At 41.8% G+C, this 16,767-nt stretch overlaps 1 protein-coding gene across 6 annotated transcripts in view; it reads right to left on the bottom strand.

Annotated features, from left to right (window-relative positions):
• Positions 1–16,767, bottom strand: part of PSD3 (pleckstrin and Sec7 domain containing 3) — a 495,595-nt gene that overhangs the window by 326,365 nt on the left and 152,463 nt on the right. Inside the window, exon 1 of one of the 6 annotated variants that reach the window (XM_027529603.1) lies at positions 11,964–12,062. The exons of 4 other annotated variants lie outside the window; for them this stretch is intronic. Coding sequence is in view for 1 of the 2 variants with exons in the window: in XM_027529600.1 (XP_027385401.1) it covers positions 11,650–11,680 (31 nt within the window). In the remaining variant the exon portion in view is untranslated. Of the gene's footprint in view, positions 1–11,649; positions 11,850–11,963; positions 12,063–16,767 lie in introns of those variants that run through there. One more of the 6 variants, XM_027529600.1, reaches the window with a different exon arrangement.

The raw sequence follows: 16,767 nt of genomic DNA, 5'->3' as shown, positions 1-16,767 counted from the left end.
TTATTTAAGTTAGAGTATGTCTTTTCAAGGGGCTTCACAGGTGGTTCAAAGGTAATGAATCTGCGTGCCAATGCAGGAGACCCAGGTTCGATCCCTGAGTCAGGAAGATCCCCTGGAGAAAGAAGTGGCAACCCAGTCTAGTATTCTTGCCTGGAGAATCCCATGGACAGATCAGCCTGGTGGGCTACAGTCCATGGGGTCACAAAAGAGTCAGACACCACTTAGCAACCAAACAGTAACAAATGCCTCTACAAAAACTTGAAGGTCATACAATATAAAATGGCAAGAATCAGAGGAATCAAAGAATTAATTCAGTCACCTTACATAGTCAGCAAGAAAACAGGCCCATCAGAACAATGGACTTGCCAACACGACATAACAAAAACCAGAGCTTATCTAATCCACCTCCACTAAGCTGTGTACATCCTCCTCTTCCCTCCATCTTTATTGGAAGTGAGCTGACCTAGTTTGCGTCTTCAATCTTTTCTCTGAAATTTCAAAACATCTTCTGAAATGGTTATCCAAAGTCCAGCGTCATCTCCCACTTCATCTTATATACAATAATCTTCCTCAAGCAAAAACTTCAGTTGCTTTCAGTAATTCTTCACCGCCTACAGAATAAAGTCTAAAATTCAAACTCCTTCATCCTGGAGTTGAGATCCATAACCCAGCCCCGATCTATCTTTCCCATCTACTCTCTCCTCTCACTCAACAACCTTGTCGATATACGTTTGCTTCTTTAACCGAGGGTGGCGCAGCACATGAACACTCTTGAAAGGTCCTCTCTCATAGACACCAGAAATCAAGCTAACACTCTGAGCTTTTTATTCCTTTGGCTTCGCTCCATCTCTTCTCTGCATATGACACACTTTTTCTTCTCACTTCTATATGATCAGGGTATTTTCATCTTTCAAGATCTAACTTAAATCTGCTCTCTTAACTAAGTGTTCCCTTAATCACCAGCCCTTGCAAGAATTCACCTGCTTACAAATGTCAAGGGAACTTTATAGTCTATCTGGTATACACACATGAAATAAATTATCGGGATATTAGTTCAAATTTTAAAGGTTCAAAAGGCTATATAATCTTTAACCTATCATGAAGAGTTCCATGAAAGCTGTCCATATTTAACCAAATTTAGTAAGCTGAATCTAGCAAAATATCAAAAAGGATTATACACCATGATCAAGTGGCATTTATTCCTGAAGTCAAATGTGTATTTAACATCAAAACATACTATCATGAAATCCATCCAACAGAAGGAAGAAAAGTTAAACTTCCTCATTTAAGAACCCACTTAGTTCCTAACAGTTTAAATTGCCACCTATGAAACAACCACTAATGTAAACATAGGCACACTGGCCCAAAGAAAAGTGAATACAAATTCAAAAAAAAGAGTGGGGGGACATCAAAGAAATTAAGTAATTTCTCCACCCCATTCTAACACTTTTCATTAGGATGTACTGGCATTAACTGTGGGCAAATGCCTGTGACGATGTCTCTGTAAATTGTATTTACGGCTGCGCTGGGTCTTCGATGACGCATGAGGACTCTCCGTACTTGTAGAGGGTGGGGTTTTCACGGCGGAGCTTTCTCTTGTTGTGGAGCACAGTCTCAAGGGTGCTCAGACTCAGTAGTTGTGGCGCATGGGCCTAGTCATCCCGAGGCATGAGGAATCTTCGCAGACTAGGGATCAAACCCACGTCCCCTGCACTGGCAGGCATATTCTTTAACCACCGAGCTTGTGATGTCTTGATAAGCAGCTTGGCATCTGGTCAAAGACAGACAGGAAAGGCAGAGCGCAAAGTGCGCCCGGAGTGGCAGGCGGCTTTCCCACTCCAACCAGCCCTCCTGCCCTGCATTACAGAACTGGTCTGTCTAATCAGCTTTGTTCACTTTTCACCTAGATGAGGACTAGTACAGACCAGGGCGGGTAAATGTTCTGAGAGGCTAAGTGGCATGACCAAGGCAAATGAACTGATGTTCAATAAGGTATTTTAGAAGAATTAAACGTCAGAACTAGATCCCTGGTCTTTTATCTCTCAGGAGTAAATTCCTAAGGAAAACTAAGGTATCTGAATTGTCAGACTGTCATTTCTAATAGCATAAAAATATACAAAGCAAAAAATCTTCTAGTTGCAGGTTCTGGGTAGAAACAGCCTTAAATACCAGGTGGTTCTTGATCCTAGCATTTGTTACGGAACCCAGCATAACATCAAATCTTTCCTTCCACCGAAGGCACCTCTGTGTTAGCAGGCACAGTGGTTTAATTTTGCTGTGTGCATTTCTTCTCACCACTTGAACTGTCTTTAACAACAAATGAAGCTTCATAAAACATGAATCTTGACCGTCTTATTTAGAATTTCTGATGTCTTCCTTATGTTTAAAAAATAGAGCTATTTATGCTAGGGGGATTTAAAGAAAGGCCACATTCTTCTTTTACCTTAAGACTTTTTCTCTGTTCCCTTTTAAAACCAGGCCATGGATACTTGCCATTAAGTGACCACCGTTTCCAAAATCCACTTAGCAAACATTCATTAATTACCTTCTAGGTACTGAACACAGGGTATTCAGAGCTAAACGCTGCTAGCGCGTGACTAGTCTCTCTCCCGTGTTGAAAAGCTCACGCTGGCCATGTGTGAAGGATGCGCAGGGTGAAGTACGGGCACAAACAGACCCAGCCACAGGTGACAGTGTGGGCAAGATGGAGCGCCCTGCAGCCAGGACAAAGGCAAATGGACAGAACAAAGGTGCGACGGCTACCACCTCCCCAGCCTCCGTCTCCCCTCTCTAAAGTCAGCCTGCTGCCCTGAGGCCGTGCCCAGCCTGTGCCGCTGCTGTGGGCTCTAGGCCCCACTCGGGAAAGCTCCTGCCTTCTGTCAGTCTGCATCTACTACTAATGTAAGAATCTAGCTGAAAGCGAAATAGCTGCTTCTCCTCTAGAAAGTCTCGCTGAATTAGGCCTGCCCAAATTTGGTCTCATATCTGTGACAATGGGATTTGCTAAGTACTGAAAAAAAAAAAAAAGAAGAAGAAGAAGATTTTAGCACTTACCTAAATATAAACCACACACTAGTAGAATTTGAATTAATAAGAGTTTTTATAGCTTTTCTGCATTTATTTTCCCCCCTTAAAGAAATTAAAATGTAGTGTAAAGTGCGTAGGAGGGAAGGGAAGGGAGAGAGAAGAGCTTGTCACACTCATGTGAAATACATATACTTTGGGAAGGGGTATCTATTTATATTCCCTTTTCTGTGGAGTTGTATCTGCTGCTTTGTGTATTTGGTCAGATTCCTAACTAATTATTTTCTGTTATTTCCTGATGATTTTCCTGTGATGCCCACAATCCACTTTTTTTTTTTAAGTGTTTTCCATTTTGATTTAAGGTAGAGAAAAATGGGATACTTTTGAAAGTTAACAGAACAGTTTCAGGAGAGCTTTGGGTTGTACATTAAACAGCCATACACAGATACAGAGCTGTAATACAATGCAACGTGATTTAAGAGTTCTTCTACATCAAACTAAAAAGCTTCTGTACAAAGGAAACCATCAAGAAAATGAAAAGGCCATCTACTGAATGGGAATAAATATTTGCAAATCATATATCTGATAAGGCATTCATATCCAAAATGTATAAAGAGGGCTTCCCTGGTGGCGCAGTGGATAAGAACCTGCCTGCCAATACAGGAGACACGGGTTCGATTCCTGGTCCGGGCAGATCCCACATGTTGCAGAGTGACTAAACCGTGCCCCACAGCCGCTGAGCCTGAGCCCTAGACTCTGCACAGGCACCTCCTGAGCCCGCGTGCTACAGCTCCGAAGCCCTCAGGCCTGGAGCCCGGGCTCGGCAACAAGCGAAGCCACTACGGTGAGAAGCCGCCCATCTCAACGAAGTAAGCCCCTGCTCTCCACAACCAGCAGACATCCACACAAAGCAAGGAAGACTCAGCACAAAAGTAAGATAAATAAATAAAAGATTTAAATATATGTATAAAGAACTCTGTTTAAATTTACATTTATTTATATTCCCTGTTTATACTCCCTTACATAACTTATTAGCAAAAAAAAATTTGATCTAAAAATGAAGAGGAAAAAAATTAAATAAATAAATAAAAATGAGCAGATCTGAATGGGTATTTTTCTAAAGAAGACATACAATGACCAACAGCTACATGCAAAGATGCCCAACATGACTAATCCCCAGAGAAATGCAAATTAAAACCACAATAATCATGATTTGAACCAATTCTAGAGAACCTTATGGTCCCAGTCGTCCCATGTTTTCCTGTCACAAATGATTCTTGTTTGCTCTGGCTTAATCCAAATCTCTGCTTTTTATTATACCTGATATATATTTTTTGGCTCCAAAATCACTGCAGATGGTGACTGCAACCATGAAATTAAAAGACACTTACTCCTTGGAAGGAAAGTTATGACCAACCTAGATAGCATATTCAAAAGCAGAGACATTACTTTGCCAACAAAGGTCCGTCTAGTCAAGGCTATGGTTTTTCCTGTGGTCATGTATGGATGTGAGAGTTGGACTGTGAAGAAAGCTGAGCGCAGAAGAATTGATGCTTTTGAACTGTGGTGTTGGAGAAGACTCTTGAGAGTCCCATGGACTGCAAGGAGATCCAACCAGTCCATCCTAAAGGAGACCAGTCCTAGGTGTTCATTGGAAGGAATGATGCTAAAGCTGAAACTCCAGTACTTTGGCGACTCATGCAAAGAGTTGACTCATTGGAAAAGACTCTGATGCTGGGAGGGATTGGGGGCAGGAGGAGAAGGGGACGACAGAGGATGAGATGGCTGAATGGCATCACTGACTCGATGGACGTGAGTCTGAGTGAACTCCGGGAGTTGGTGATGGACAGGGAGGCCTGGCGTGCTGCAATTCATGGGGTCGCAAAGCGTTGGACACGACTGAGCGACTGAACTAAACTGAACTGAGTACACTGTCGGTGGAGTGTAAATTAGTGCAACCTCCTATGGAGATTCCTCAACAGATTAAACACAGAACTACATATGATACAGCAATTCCATTTATGGGGATTTACCTGAAGGAAACAAAAACACTAATTGGAAAAGATATCGGCACCCTTACATTCACATTTTTTACAACAGCCAAGAAATGGAAATAATCTAAGTGTCCATTAATGGATGAGCAGATAAAGAAACTGTGTGTATATTAACACATAGTATATGTCTATATAATATTAACATATGAATATATTAATTTAGCCATAAAAAGGATATTATTGGATATTATTATGGAATAATAAGGATATTATTCAGCCATAAAAAACAATAAATCTTGCCATTTGCAACATATGATTGGACCTTGAGGTGGTGGTGTAGTCACTAAGTCATGTTTGACTCTTGAGACTCCATGGACAGTAGCCATCCAGGTTCCTCTGTCCATGGGACTTCTCAGGCAAGAATACTAGAGTGGGTTGCCATTTCCTTCTCCAGGGGATCTTCCCAAACCAGGGATCGAACCCGGGTTTCCTGCATTGGTGGGTGGATTCTCTACTGACTGAACCACCAAGGAAGCTCAGAAAGTGTTAGTCACTAAGTTGTGTTCAGTTGTGTCCGACTCTTTGGGATTCCGTGGACTGCAGCCTGCCGGGCTCCTCTGTCCATGGGATTTTACAGTTCTCTAAGAAGACTGGAGAGGGTTGTCATTCCCTTCTCCAGGGGATCCTCCCAACTCAGAGATCGAACCCAGGTCTCTTGCATTACAGGAGGATTCTTTACCATTTGAGCCACGAGGGGACCTTGAGGGCATTACGCTAAATGAAGTAAGTCAGACGAAGACAAATACTATATGATCACTCTTATTTGTGAAATCTTAAAAAGAAAGAGCAAAACGAGACCATAGATACAAAGGACAAACTGGAAGTTGCCAGAGGGTGGGGGTGAGGAGTAGGTGAAATGGGCGGTTCAAAAAGTACACACTTCCAATTACAAAATAATCAAGTGGATGCAATATATAGCTGGGGATCATGGTTAATAACACTGTACTGCATATTTGAAAGTAGGTAAAAGAGTAAATCTTCAAAGTCCTCATCACAAGAAAAAAACCTTTTATAACTACGGATGGTGATGGACATATAGTGATCATTTCACAATATGTAACATTATACCATATGTAATATTACGCTGTATGTCTGAAACTAATTTAATGGTGTACGTCAATTATAACTCAAAAAAATTCTCAGGATCATGGGGAAACAAGCCTGCTCCAAAAGATGAGCCTCAGAAAAGGCCTGGCCCTTCTAAGAATGATCCTGTCTGAGGATCAGCAAATGAAATGGATTTCTTTCTACTCTGGGTAACAAACTCCTTCAAAGAAAAGGGCTGAAATGGGGGAGGCAGGAAGGAAGAAAAAAGAAAAAGAACGATTTGGCAAGCCTACTGCACACTTGGTCACAGTTTCACAGTAGAAATGTGAAGTAAAGAAGTTTATCATGAGGGATTCTGAGCAACTGGACGTAGGCTTCCCAAAAGACTGTGATGGCCATGTCCATGAACAGCAGTTACAAATCATACCCTCCCTAGGAACTGGGCCCGGTCATTTTTAGGAAAAGGTTCTTCCTTTGTTCTGTCTTGTTATATTGCCACCAGAACATAAACTCCAAAACAACTCTGTCTGATATCTTTACCATTATTATATTCCCAGAGCCTAGAATAACAGTACTAAGAAAATGGATATTTGTTGAATCAATGAATGAATAAAGAATGTCCTATAACCAACAGGTTACCGTTTAATAGAACTTTAAAACAGAAACAGAAAGATGCTTCCCAAAACATAAGCAAAATACTACATGCCAATGCCACTCAAATTCTGTCCCCTGCCCACAAGGACAGGCTGAACAGAGTGCTGGAGACACTGTGGGGGCGGGGAGGTCCTTCCTCGCTTTGGAACTACCTAATTCTTTCACTTCATCAGCCAACATTTATTGTGCGCCAAGAATATGCTGAGTACTGGAAAACAGAGCAACAAGCAAGGCCATCAAGGAGTTTGCAGTCCAGCAACTCCATCTGCACGCATTGTCTGCTGCAGACAGTTTAAGCGGTGGTCAAGTTAAGTGGGGACAACTTGGCCATAGTTTTAGAATTCACCATAATCTACATGGGCAATTACCACTAAACTTAAACTTCTCAGCTGATTATCTTACTCTCCAAATGCTATGCTGTTCCATATGGCAGTCACAGTCACATAAAACTATTTAAATTTAAATTAATTAAAATTAAATAAAATTGAAAATCCAGCGCTCCATATGTAGCTGGCTACAACATTGCAGCAGATACAGAGAACACTTTTTCATGCTCATGAGAAGTCTATTTGAAAGCACTACCCTAGAACCTTTCTACTCAAAGTGTGGCCTCGGAGCAGCAGCATCACCCAGGTGTTTGTTCAAAATGCAGACTCAGGTATCACTTCAGACCTTCCTAATCAGAATCCGTATCTCTAAAAAGAATCCCGGGTGATCTGCATACATTTAAAATATGGAAGCACTCCTCCAGAGAACTACATCAATATCTATGAATTGTGCTGACTACATTTAAATAGCAGGTTTTTACTCTAAAAGATAATCTCAAAAGAGTTCCTACCTCCTGACTGAAAGGCCCAAGTGTTCAATTAAGTAAACAAGTAAAGAAAAGAGGCAGTCTCTCCTTCCTTCGCAGAGAAAGGCTATGCCTTCTGGTCTGGGTTTGCCTTCCAGCTGATCCAGCATCCTTCCAGCAGAGGAAGAGAACCACCTAGGCTGTGATGGGACCCTGTCTTTAGTTTATAGCTCACAGAGAATTTCTCTCAAAACGAATGATGGTCAACGACTCTACCTTTACACAGAAGACCATAAAGTCCTTAAAAAAAAAACAACAACAACAACAACAAATGTAAAACTGAGCATTAGTAAATGCCTGTACATCAACATCTGTACGTAGCCTTAAAGAAATTACACTGGAGCTTAAAGGAAAGGACCTGAGGGAAAGGTAAGGTTTTTCTATTTTTAAAAACTGGGATATCTTCCCAGACTTTCAATGTTCATGTCATTGGACAGATCACTTGTGAAATAAAAATGCACAGGCAAATTCACTTTCGTACAGCACTTTCAAGAGAATACTATTTTTTGTCAGCATGGTTCAGCAGACTTTCAGTCCTCTCTAAGTCATGGCTAACCTAGCCACTAGAAGTCCGCTTCTCTCCTTTCCCTGTAGGTTGTTCATAAATGCAATAACATCCACGGTGCTCTCTGTTCTCTAATGAATATCAGTTAGTAAACATCTTAAAACTTAAAAATCAGTTAGTATGATAAAAGAACTATAAATTCTTAAGTTATTTCAACATTGGAAAACGGACAGAACTTTCAGGCTTAAAGACACACTGTCCCTGGCCTGTCAAGGAAGAATTCAATCCCATAGACAGAGGGTGACTGATTTTTCCCCTTTAGTCTGAAATTTCATAAATCAATAAAAAAATTGAAGACAGAGATCCAATTTACAAACCAACATCATAAGCCTTGCAGAGTAAAATATCTCAAATACATTTTACCTATGCTGCTGCTAAGTTACTTCAGTTGTGTCCAACTCTGTGCAACCCCATACACGGCAGCCCACCAGGCTCCGCTGTCCCTGGGATTCTCCAGGCAAGAACACTGGAGTGGGTTGCCATTTCTTTCTCCAATGCATGAAAGTGAAAAGTGAAAGTGAAGTCTCTCAGTCATGTCCAACTCTTCGCAACCCCATGGACTGCAGCCTACCAGGTTCCTCCATCCATGGGATTTTCCAGAATTCTTGGCTTCCCTGGTGGCTCAGTGGTAAAGAATCCACCTGCCAATGCAGGAGATACAGGTTCCATCACTGATCTGGGAAGATCTCCTGAAGAAGGAAATTGCAACCCACTCCAGGATTCCTGCCTGGAGAATCCCATGGACAGAGGAGCCTATCAGGCTACAGTCCAAGGGGTCACAAAGAGTCAGACACAACTTATCAACTGAACAACAACAACAAATTATAATCCATAACTGTGAATAATAATGATCAATGCTTTTGTGTCTAATAATCAATAAACCCCTCCACTAATACAGAGACCCATTTAGGATTTCAATTTGCAATGCAATAGAAAAAGTCGTATTTAAAAAAGAAAACAGAAGAATAATCTATTTTTACTAAGCAACAGAAAACATATTCAGTATGGTAAAATGACACAAAATGAGTATGAGTAATGATAATTTGCTAAGTGAGTAATCTAAGTACATTATATTTTGGTACACACTCTTCACTCTAATAAAAGTCACACTTTGAAGAAGGCTGTATTTGAGGGTGCTGGCTATTATCTGGTCGCTAGCAATTCTCTAAAAAGCACGGATAGAGAAGGTATTTATGTACTACAAGACCCAGGAAAAGGTCTGCCAACCACTACACAAACTATTAGCATGCGCACACAAGTAGAGACTGCTCCATTAATTGGACGTTTCTCCCCAAGTGATTAATAGTTACAGCTGTGCTCACCACAAACTCAATTTTACATACTAATGAATCAGAGCCCAATTTTTCTCCTTCAATTCTAATTCCTGGGGAAATGAGACTAGCTTCCCATTCCGGTCAACTGCAGAGGAGCTCTGTGAGCTGGAAGTGGCAGCTCACAGCACCTGGAAGGGAAAACGTGAGCTAAGGAGCAGCCCAGCGATCCTAACCCCAGGTTTCCGCCCGCGTGCAGAGCACTGGCGCTCACCCCGAGACGAAATTCTAAGCTGCAAGAGTTGAATTCAGGCCTGTCTTTAAAATCACTGTTTCTAAAGCTGGTTTCCTCTTCTCAGGCGCTGCTTCTGCACCTCGATCCACCACCCACTCTCATCTGTGTCTTCTTCCGTCTGCCCTTGCGCTTCTCCTACCAGACTTGGCGCTTCTGATCACCGCTGCTCTTCTGACTGCAAACATCCTAGCTTTTCCTACTTCTTCCTGCTAGGAATTCACACTTTCAAAAACCCAATTTTACATTTTCATTTTTTCCAGCTTTACTGATGCAGCTGATACAGGGCACTGGGTAGGTCAGGGAGTACAGCATGCCAGTTTGACACACCAGATTGAAAGCTGATCACCACTACAGCTTGAGCTAACACCGCTGTCACATCACATCATTACCACTTCTCTTTTGTGGTGAAAACACTCAAGATCGACTCCCTTAGCAGCTTCGAAGTATATCAGACAATGTTATTAACTGTAATCACGACGATGTACATTACCGCCCCAGAACTCACTCCTCTTCTAGCTGAGCCTCTGCCCTGGGGCCGCCTTCTCATTTTCCCCACCTGACAGCCCCTGGTCACCACTACTCTACTCTCTGGAAATCCAATTTTTAAATTTCTCTGACCGTCATTTTTTAAAATTTTATTCCTAAAAGCAAATAAAGTTTAAACTTTTAAAGAACTCCATAGTCTTGTTTATAGCAGGCTCTCTCCTGCTAAAGTCAACACAGATATGGTATGGTAGTACTAATATCAGTTCTTACATATTTTATTACATATTTTAATATTGAAACTGATATTAAAGAAATTTAATACTTAAGACATGGACATTTTAAGTACTAATTCTTGTTTTAAAATCACAAATGCTAAGCAGCAGGAGTGCCCAGCAGTGATGAGCTGCTACAGCTGTGGACTTCCCTAAACCGCTGTGTCAAGACAGACGCCAGGCGCAGTGGAAAACAATAGCTCCAGTCAGCCTCCCGCCTGTCACAAGCCCCATCAGGTCCATATTCGCATTCAGCAGTTCTCATGCTCAGTAAGAGCATCCCACAGTTGTGCTAAGGATTCAGGCTGCAAGTCAACATGAGCAATGGTTCCACGTATCTCTGAAAATGAGAATTTCAGCAAAGTCAACTTCCCTAATGAGAAAGAAATAAATCTTGAATTACTCTTAGGGTGACACTCTCAAGAGATGAGAAGAACACACCCTGGTGTGTAAACTGAGGAAAAATAAACCCCCAGCAGACACCACCTCAGCCCCCTGTGCTCTGCAAGCCAGCATCTGTCCAGGCACCCAGGCGGAACGGGAGGAGAGCAGTCTGGGCTCTTTAAGAGAAGCTCCGCCCCTGCTCCCATCCAAAGCCTCCACATCAGGTCTCTCAAACTACAGGGGTAGCCGGTTCCTCTTTCTTTCTATATAATACGTCCAAAAATGGGGAGAAACAGGGTGATGGCACTCTGTGTTTCCCAGGCGGGGCGGGGGGGACAATGAAAGGAAATAAAATTACAGGTAAGCATAATATTCTGCTTTCTACCTAAAAATAAATAATATGAAAAATCCAATGTCAGATGCTAAAATAAACATTCTAGGTGAAAGCCAGGGGAGGGACTGGGCGATGGCGCTCGGAGGGCAGGTGGTGTCTTTCGGAAGGCTGGGGAATTAAGGAACAGCTGGCGTGGGCAGCCCGGAATAAATGCGGAAGGTGTTTCTCTGGTCGGGATTCAGCAGAACCTCATTCAGCCCCAGCAGTCTCGCACTGGGATGGTCGAAAGACAAGACTAACAAGCAAAAGCAGTCAACCATACAGATGGATCATTTTACAGCAGCATTTTACAAGAGAGCGATATATAAAATCAATTTGCCTGCAGAGACCTACAAATAGAGGTTACTCACAGAGATTACTGTAGCTCCAGCAGTTACCCATTGATCATAGAAAATGCCCCGTTCATCAGCTTAACGCTCGAGAAAAGTTAGCTAGAAGAGAAGCTGGCTAATTCAAAATCTGCCGTTCTAGTCAACTGGAAGCAAGTGAGTTTCAAAGGTCCTGGCAGCCCTGGGGCCCCGCACCGCGCGGGGTGGTGTCCACGGGCGCTCTGAGCTCAGGAGCCCGGCTGAGCCAGCGGCCGCCGCTCCCTTCACAAAGGCACGCAGCCTGCCCTCTCGCTCTCCCTGCCGGCCTCTGCGCTCTCTCTACCTTGGTAGCTTACCGAAAACAAGCACGGTAGGGCTTTTCTATATTTGTGAAAACTACTTCAGAGGAGATAATGGAGCTGACGGGAGTGAGCTTTAATGTAACCATTTCCCCGGTGCAGCAGCACGGAGCCCAGCAAAGGCTGAGAGGACTGTACCATCCCGGGTGACATCAGAGGTGGGGCTGTCATCAGGATCACGCAGCATTTTCTCGGAGGCGAGGATGACACGTGGAAGGCGACGGACGGGCTCCCTTTGAAAGGCTTTAATTCTTGTGTTACTTCAACAGAAAAGGCAAAAGCCAGTGTCATGTGGGACGAGTGCCATGGGAGGATTTCTATCCTGCTTTCCTGCTCCTTGGCTCATGGCTAAATGATGCTGCCAACTAAAGTCATTTTATTGACGACTGTATTACCATTCCTGCGATTAAATTCATATTTGATGGGTAATTGGTATCAGTTGGAAATGTGACATGATAAAATTCGAGGACATTAACATCTAATCTTAAATATGATGACATAAACTTAGATGGACACAGTATTGGAGAAGGAAATGGCAACCCACTCCAGTGTTCTTGCCTGGAGAATCCCAGGGACGGGGGAGCCTGGTGGGCTGCCGTCTATGGGGTCGCACGGAGTCGGACACAACTGAAGCGACTTAGCAGCAGCAGCAGCAGCAGCAGGAGATGGACACAGTACCTTTCAATCTCAATAAAAATACTAAATGTAAAAACTAATAGTTCTACAGATGAGAAAAGCAAGGTGAAAAACAGCACAAGATACATAGCATAATGTGATAATACTGGTCCTCGGTCTTTGCAATGGAGGATAACACAAACACTAAAAACATCTCATCTTCTATAATCTTAATATTCCAACCAGTTTAAAAAAGCAAAGGCCAATAATACAAAGCAACTGATGGTTATTTTCATTCATTCCATATACATTTACTGAGTACCTAACAAGTGCGAGATAATGTGCTAAGTTTAATTCGGAGTATATATTTCTGATAAATAATATAACCAGAATAGAAGATATTTATCAAACCCTTCCTCGTGCCAGGCACCACACTAAGCAGCTTTACTGTACTGACTCGTCTATTCCTACAGCAGCTCTGTGGGACAGTAAAGAGACTGTAAAGCTCTCTCTTTTCTTTACTGTATTGACTCTCCTACTCCTCCCAGCAGCTCTGTGGGATAGCCGCCATAACTAACCCACTGTACAGGTTAGACGACTGAGGCACAGCGTGCAGCTTGTATGAGGTCACGTGGCTAGCATGGCCACAGGCAGGATTCAGACGCAGACGGAGGCTGCAAGGTCCGCTCTTTGGCACTGACCCCTGAGGGCGTCCTTGTCAAGTTACGGAATTGCAGAGGAAGAATACAATTTTAAGGATATGGAACTACAGCAAGTCAAAAACACCAAAAAGCCTGGCTCAGATATGAGAGGACAAAGGCAGAGGGAACACCCAGAGGAAGCACAGGAAGACAGTGAAAAGGATACCCCAGAGAGGAACCTCAGCGTTCACCGCTCCGTGACCCTGGGGCAACGGCTAAACCTTTCAGCGTTCGTTTCCTCACTTCTTTTTAAGTCATAAAAGCAAAAAGCACAGTTAGCGCATACAATCCAAACTTGTCGGCTGGGCTCCATCACTTCCCAACTATGTCCTTTTAGCAGCTTATTTAACTACTCAGGGGATGCAATCTCCTCATCTGAAAAGTAAAGAAAACAGTGAGGTTGTCCTGAAGATTAACTATTCGTATAAATATATAAAGCACCCATAATTGTAACTAGCATACAATAAAAGCTCAAGATTAATTATCATTACTGCTACTATAAATCACTACTTTTAGCATTATTATCTCATTTTTAAACTTCAACTGGCAGCTTCCTCCCTTTTCAAAAACTTCTCCAAGAAGGGCTGCAATTTTTCCAAAGTCGGTAGGAAAAGCAAGAAAGGACAACCTTTGCTGGCTTTATACAAACACTAACCTGTCCATGAATCCCCACCCCACAGTGAGATACAAGCAGAAGCGGCTGGGTGAGCTTTCCAAGAAAGCTCCTTACAGGGGGAAGAAACTCAAATACACGAATGAGGGCACTTAATAAAGTTACTGTGATCACATAAGGCGACATAACCAAGATGATCCGCTTGAATGGGACTACCAGTGACCGTGAGGCAAGGACAACTATCTCAACCACATGAAGGCCTCATTTCCAAGTGTCCAGCATTTCCCATGCGGCTTTAAGGAATGGTATCTTTGACTGAGATCCTAAAACCCACCATTTTATTAGTAAAAAAAGTAAAGTCCGAAAATAAACGTGTTACATGATCTCTCCTCTCTCATGTACACACACTATCTTTAAAAAATATTCATATGGAAACAGCAGCTGAGTGCGCACCTGGGCTGGCAGTGCCGACCACAGAGAGCGGAAGCGCAGCAGGGTTTAGCGGGAGGCAGAGTCAGGGAACAGAGAGGATGCTGAAGTCCTCGACCATCTGGTTTTGATCTGTTTCTCAATGCAATCTAACAAAGCTGCCACTACCATTGAAAGACAGATAGTATCAACAATACTCAGACAAAAGGACCATTAAAAAACTTACAGAAAAAATAAGAACTACACAGGCTTTCTAAAAAAAAAGTTTATCAACCAATATTCTGTTTAAATCTCTTCTATAAAAGATAGCAACTCATTTTTCTAGAAACATCACTGACAAAATCAAAAAAGCTAGATTAAAAAATGTACTTTTTCATTAAATAAAAGTATATAACAGCCAACCACAACCAAATGTTTTTTAATGAAGAATGAAATGTAAATCATAAGAGCATTTTGAGTGCTAACATAAAGTTTATACTGACTGTATCTTCTTATGTTCTGTACTGATGCTCTGGCACTTTGGGCTCTGGTCTTGGGAGGCAGCCTCTCCCGGGGTAGCTACTTCCTGGAGACAGCAAAGGACTCCCCTGGGAGTAAGCACACTTCTGATGCACAAGCCGACCAACCCAGAGCCTCAGCCAGAGCATCTCCTCCCCCAGCCTCTCCTTCATGAGTCACTCCCTGCTCTAAATCACCCCAGGGCCTGGAGCTGGACAACGAGGAAGCACCCCTATACACCTTAACCCCTGAAATCACATGTGTCTGTGTGGCTTGCCATACCTGACTTCAGAGAAATCCTAAGTTCAAATCCTATAAGGAAGTTATAGGAGAAATGAATAATCAATTATTCTTGAGTAACAAAATTTCAAGTCAGTCCAATGTATCTCTAGACTTTACTGCCACTAGTGCTGACAAGCTCTAGGTAATAAACTGCTATTTGACATAACGTGTTATTTCTCAAAAATTTCTAACAAAGTAATACACATAGACAAGCAAACTAATTGTTTCCAATTTAATCCAAGATTTTAGAAGTAAAAATTTTTACAAATTAAGACTTGTAAAAAATTGCATAATGCCAATTTTATCACCCCAACATATGAAATTTTATTATTTGCTTTTATTAATTACTAAGTCCATGAGGAGTCAACAAGATTATCAGAACTGGTAACAATAGTTCCTTATTTGAAATAACTTTCTTTTATTGAGCAAATTTCAACAAATAAGTCAGTTTTCCTACTTCAAGTTACTTATCTTTTAATTCTGGTTGTTAGATGTTACCAAAAATACTCATGACAATTTCAGGATTTTAAAAATTTAGTTTTTACCTATTGGTCTATTGTTGCTACTATGTGCTCAGCCGCTCAATTGTGTCCGACTCTTTGCAGCCCCAAGGACGTCAGCCAACCAGGCTCCTCTGCCCATGGAGTTCTCCAGGCAAGAGCACTGGAGTGGGGTGCAGTTTCCTACTCCAAGGGTCGTCCTGAGGCAGGGATCCAACTAGTGTCTCTTGCATCTCTGGCAGTGACAGGCACGGCGCCAACTGGGGAGCCCTTTACTACAAAGCAGACACCCAATTAACTCTTTCATTTAATCCTTAAAATCTGCTGAGAAGTAGAGATCAGGTATATCTAAATTAAGGCAATCCAAAGGACAAAAAGTTGTTGGCTACACTGAATATATATACTTTAGGGTTGTAGATTAAATAACCAAGTCGCTTCTCATATTTTATGTTAATAGTATACCTATATAAAATCAAATATTACACAAAATAAAAACACTTGCTTTTATTCACTTAAGTTTCAGAGAATTATCTTAGTAAAGCTTTTCACATGCAATATGTCATTAGAATCTTTGTCACAGTATCATTTTGAGTTATATCACATCTTGGGCTCTGCCTTAAGTTGATACATAGCCATTTTTAAATCTGCAGGATGATATAGCTGGAAGTTCTATCCTAATGCACAGAATCCATTCACTAAGAGTGCTAAACTCACTGTCTGGCCCGTAAAAGTCACTTTTAAAAGCCAGTTTACAGTGACATCCAACACATACAACTCCAGGATTATTTCTTCAGGTATAATTGCTGATTGTGTGTTAAGTTTGCTGTCTCCTCTTTTTTTAAACCTATTTTAGTGATCTCTGTAAGCAGCCCAACGAGAATTATCTGCAGTTATTTCAAGCTAATATGTATTCTCCAAAAGTTCTTTGTTACTCAAAAACAATCAGAACATGCCTGATTCAGAAATGGTAAAAACCTGAATACAAAGTCACTCCTTTTCTGATAAGTTTTTAAGGGAAACATCCTTACCCTAGTGTGGGGATATACAGAATTTTTTTTAATTTTATTGAAGTTCAGTTGATTTACAATGTTGTGTGTAATTTCTGCTGCAATACCCTCTTTTTATATTCTTTTCCATTACGGTTTATCAGACCCTATTGGATA

This window comes from Bos indicus x Bos taurus, chromosome 27 (genome assembly GCF_003369695.1).
Source record: "Bos indicus x Bos taurus breed Angus x Brahman F1 hybrid chromosome 27, Bos_hybrid_MaternalHap_v2.0, whole genome shotgun sequence".
Lineage (NCBI taxonomy): Eukaryota > Metazoa > Chordata > Mammalia > Artiodactyla > Bovidae > Bos > Bos indicus x Bos taurus.
Note: the sequence above shows the minus strand (reverse complement) of the source record. Positions and strands in the feature narration are given on the sequence as shown.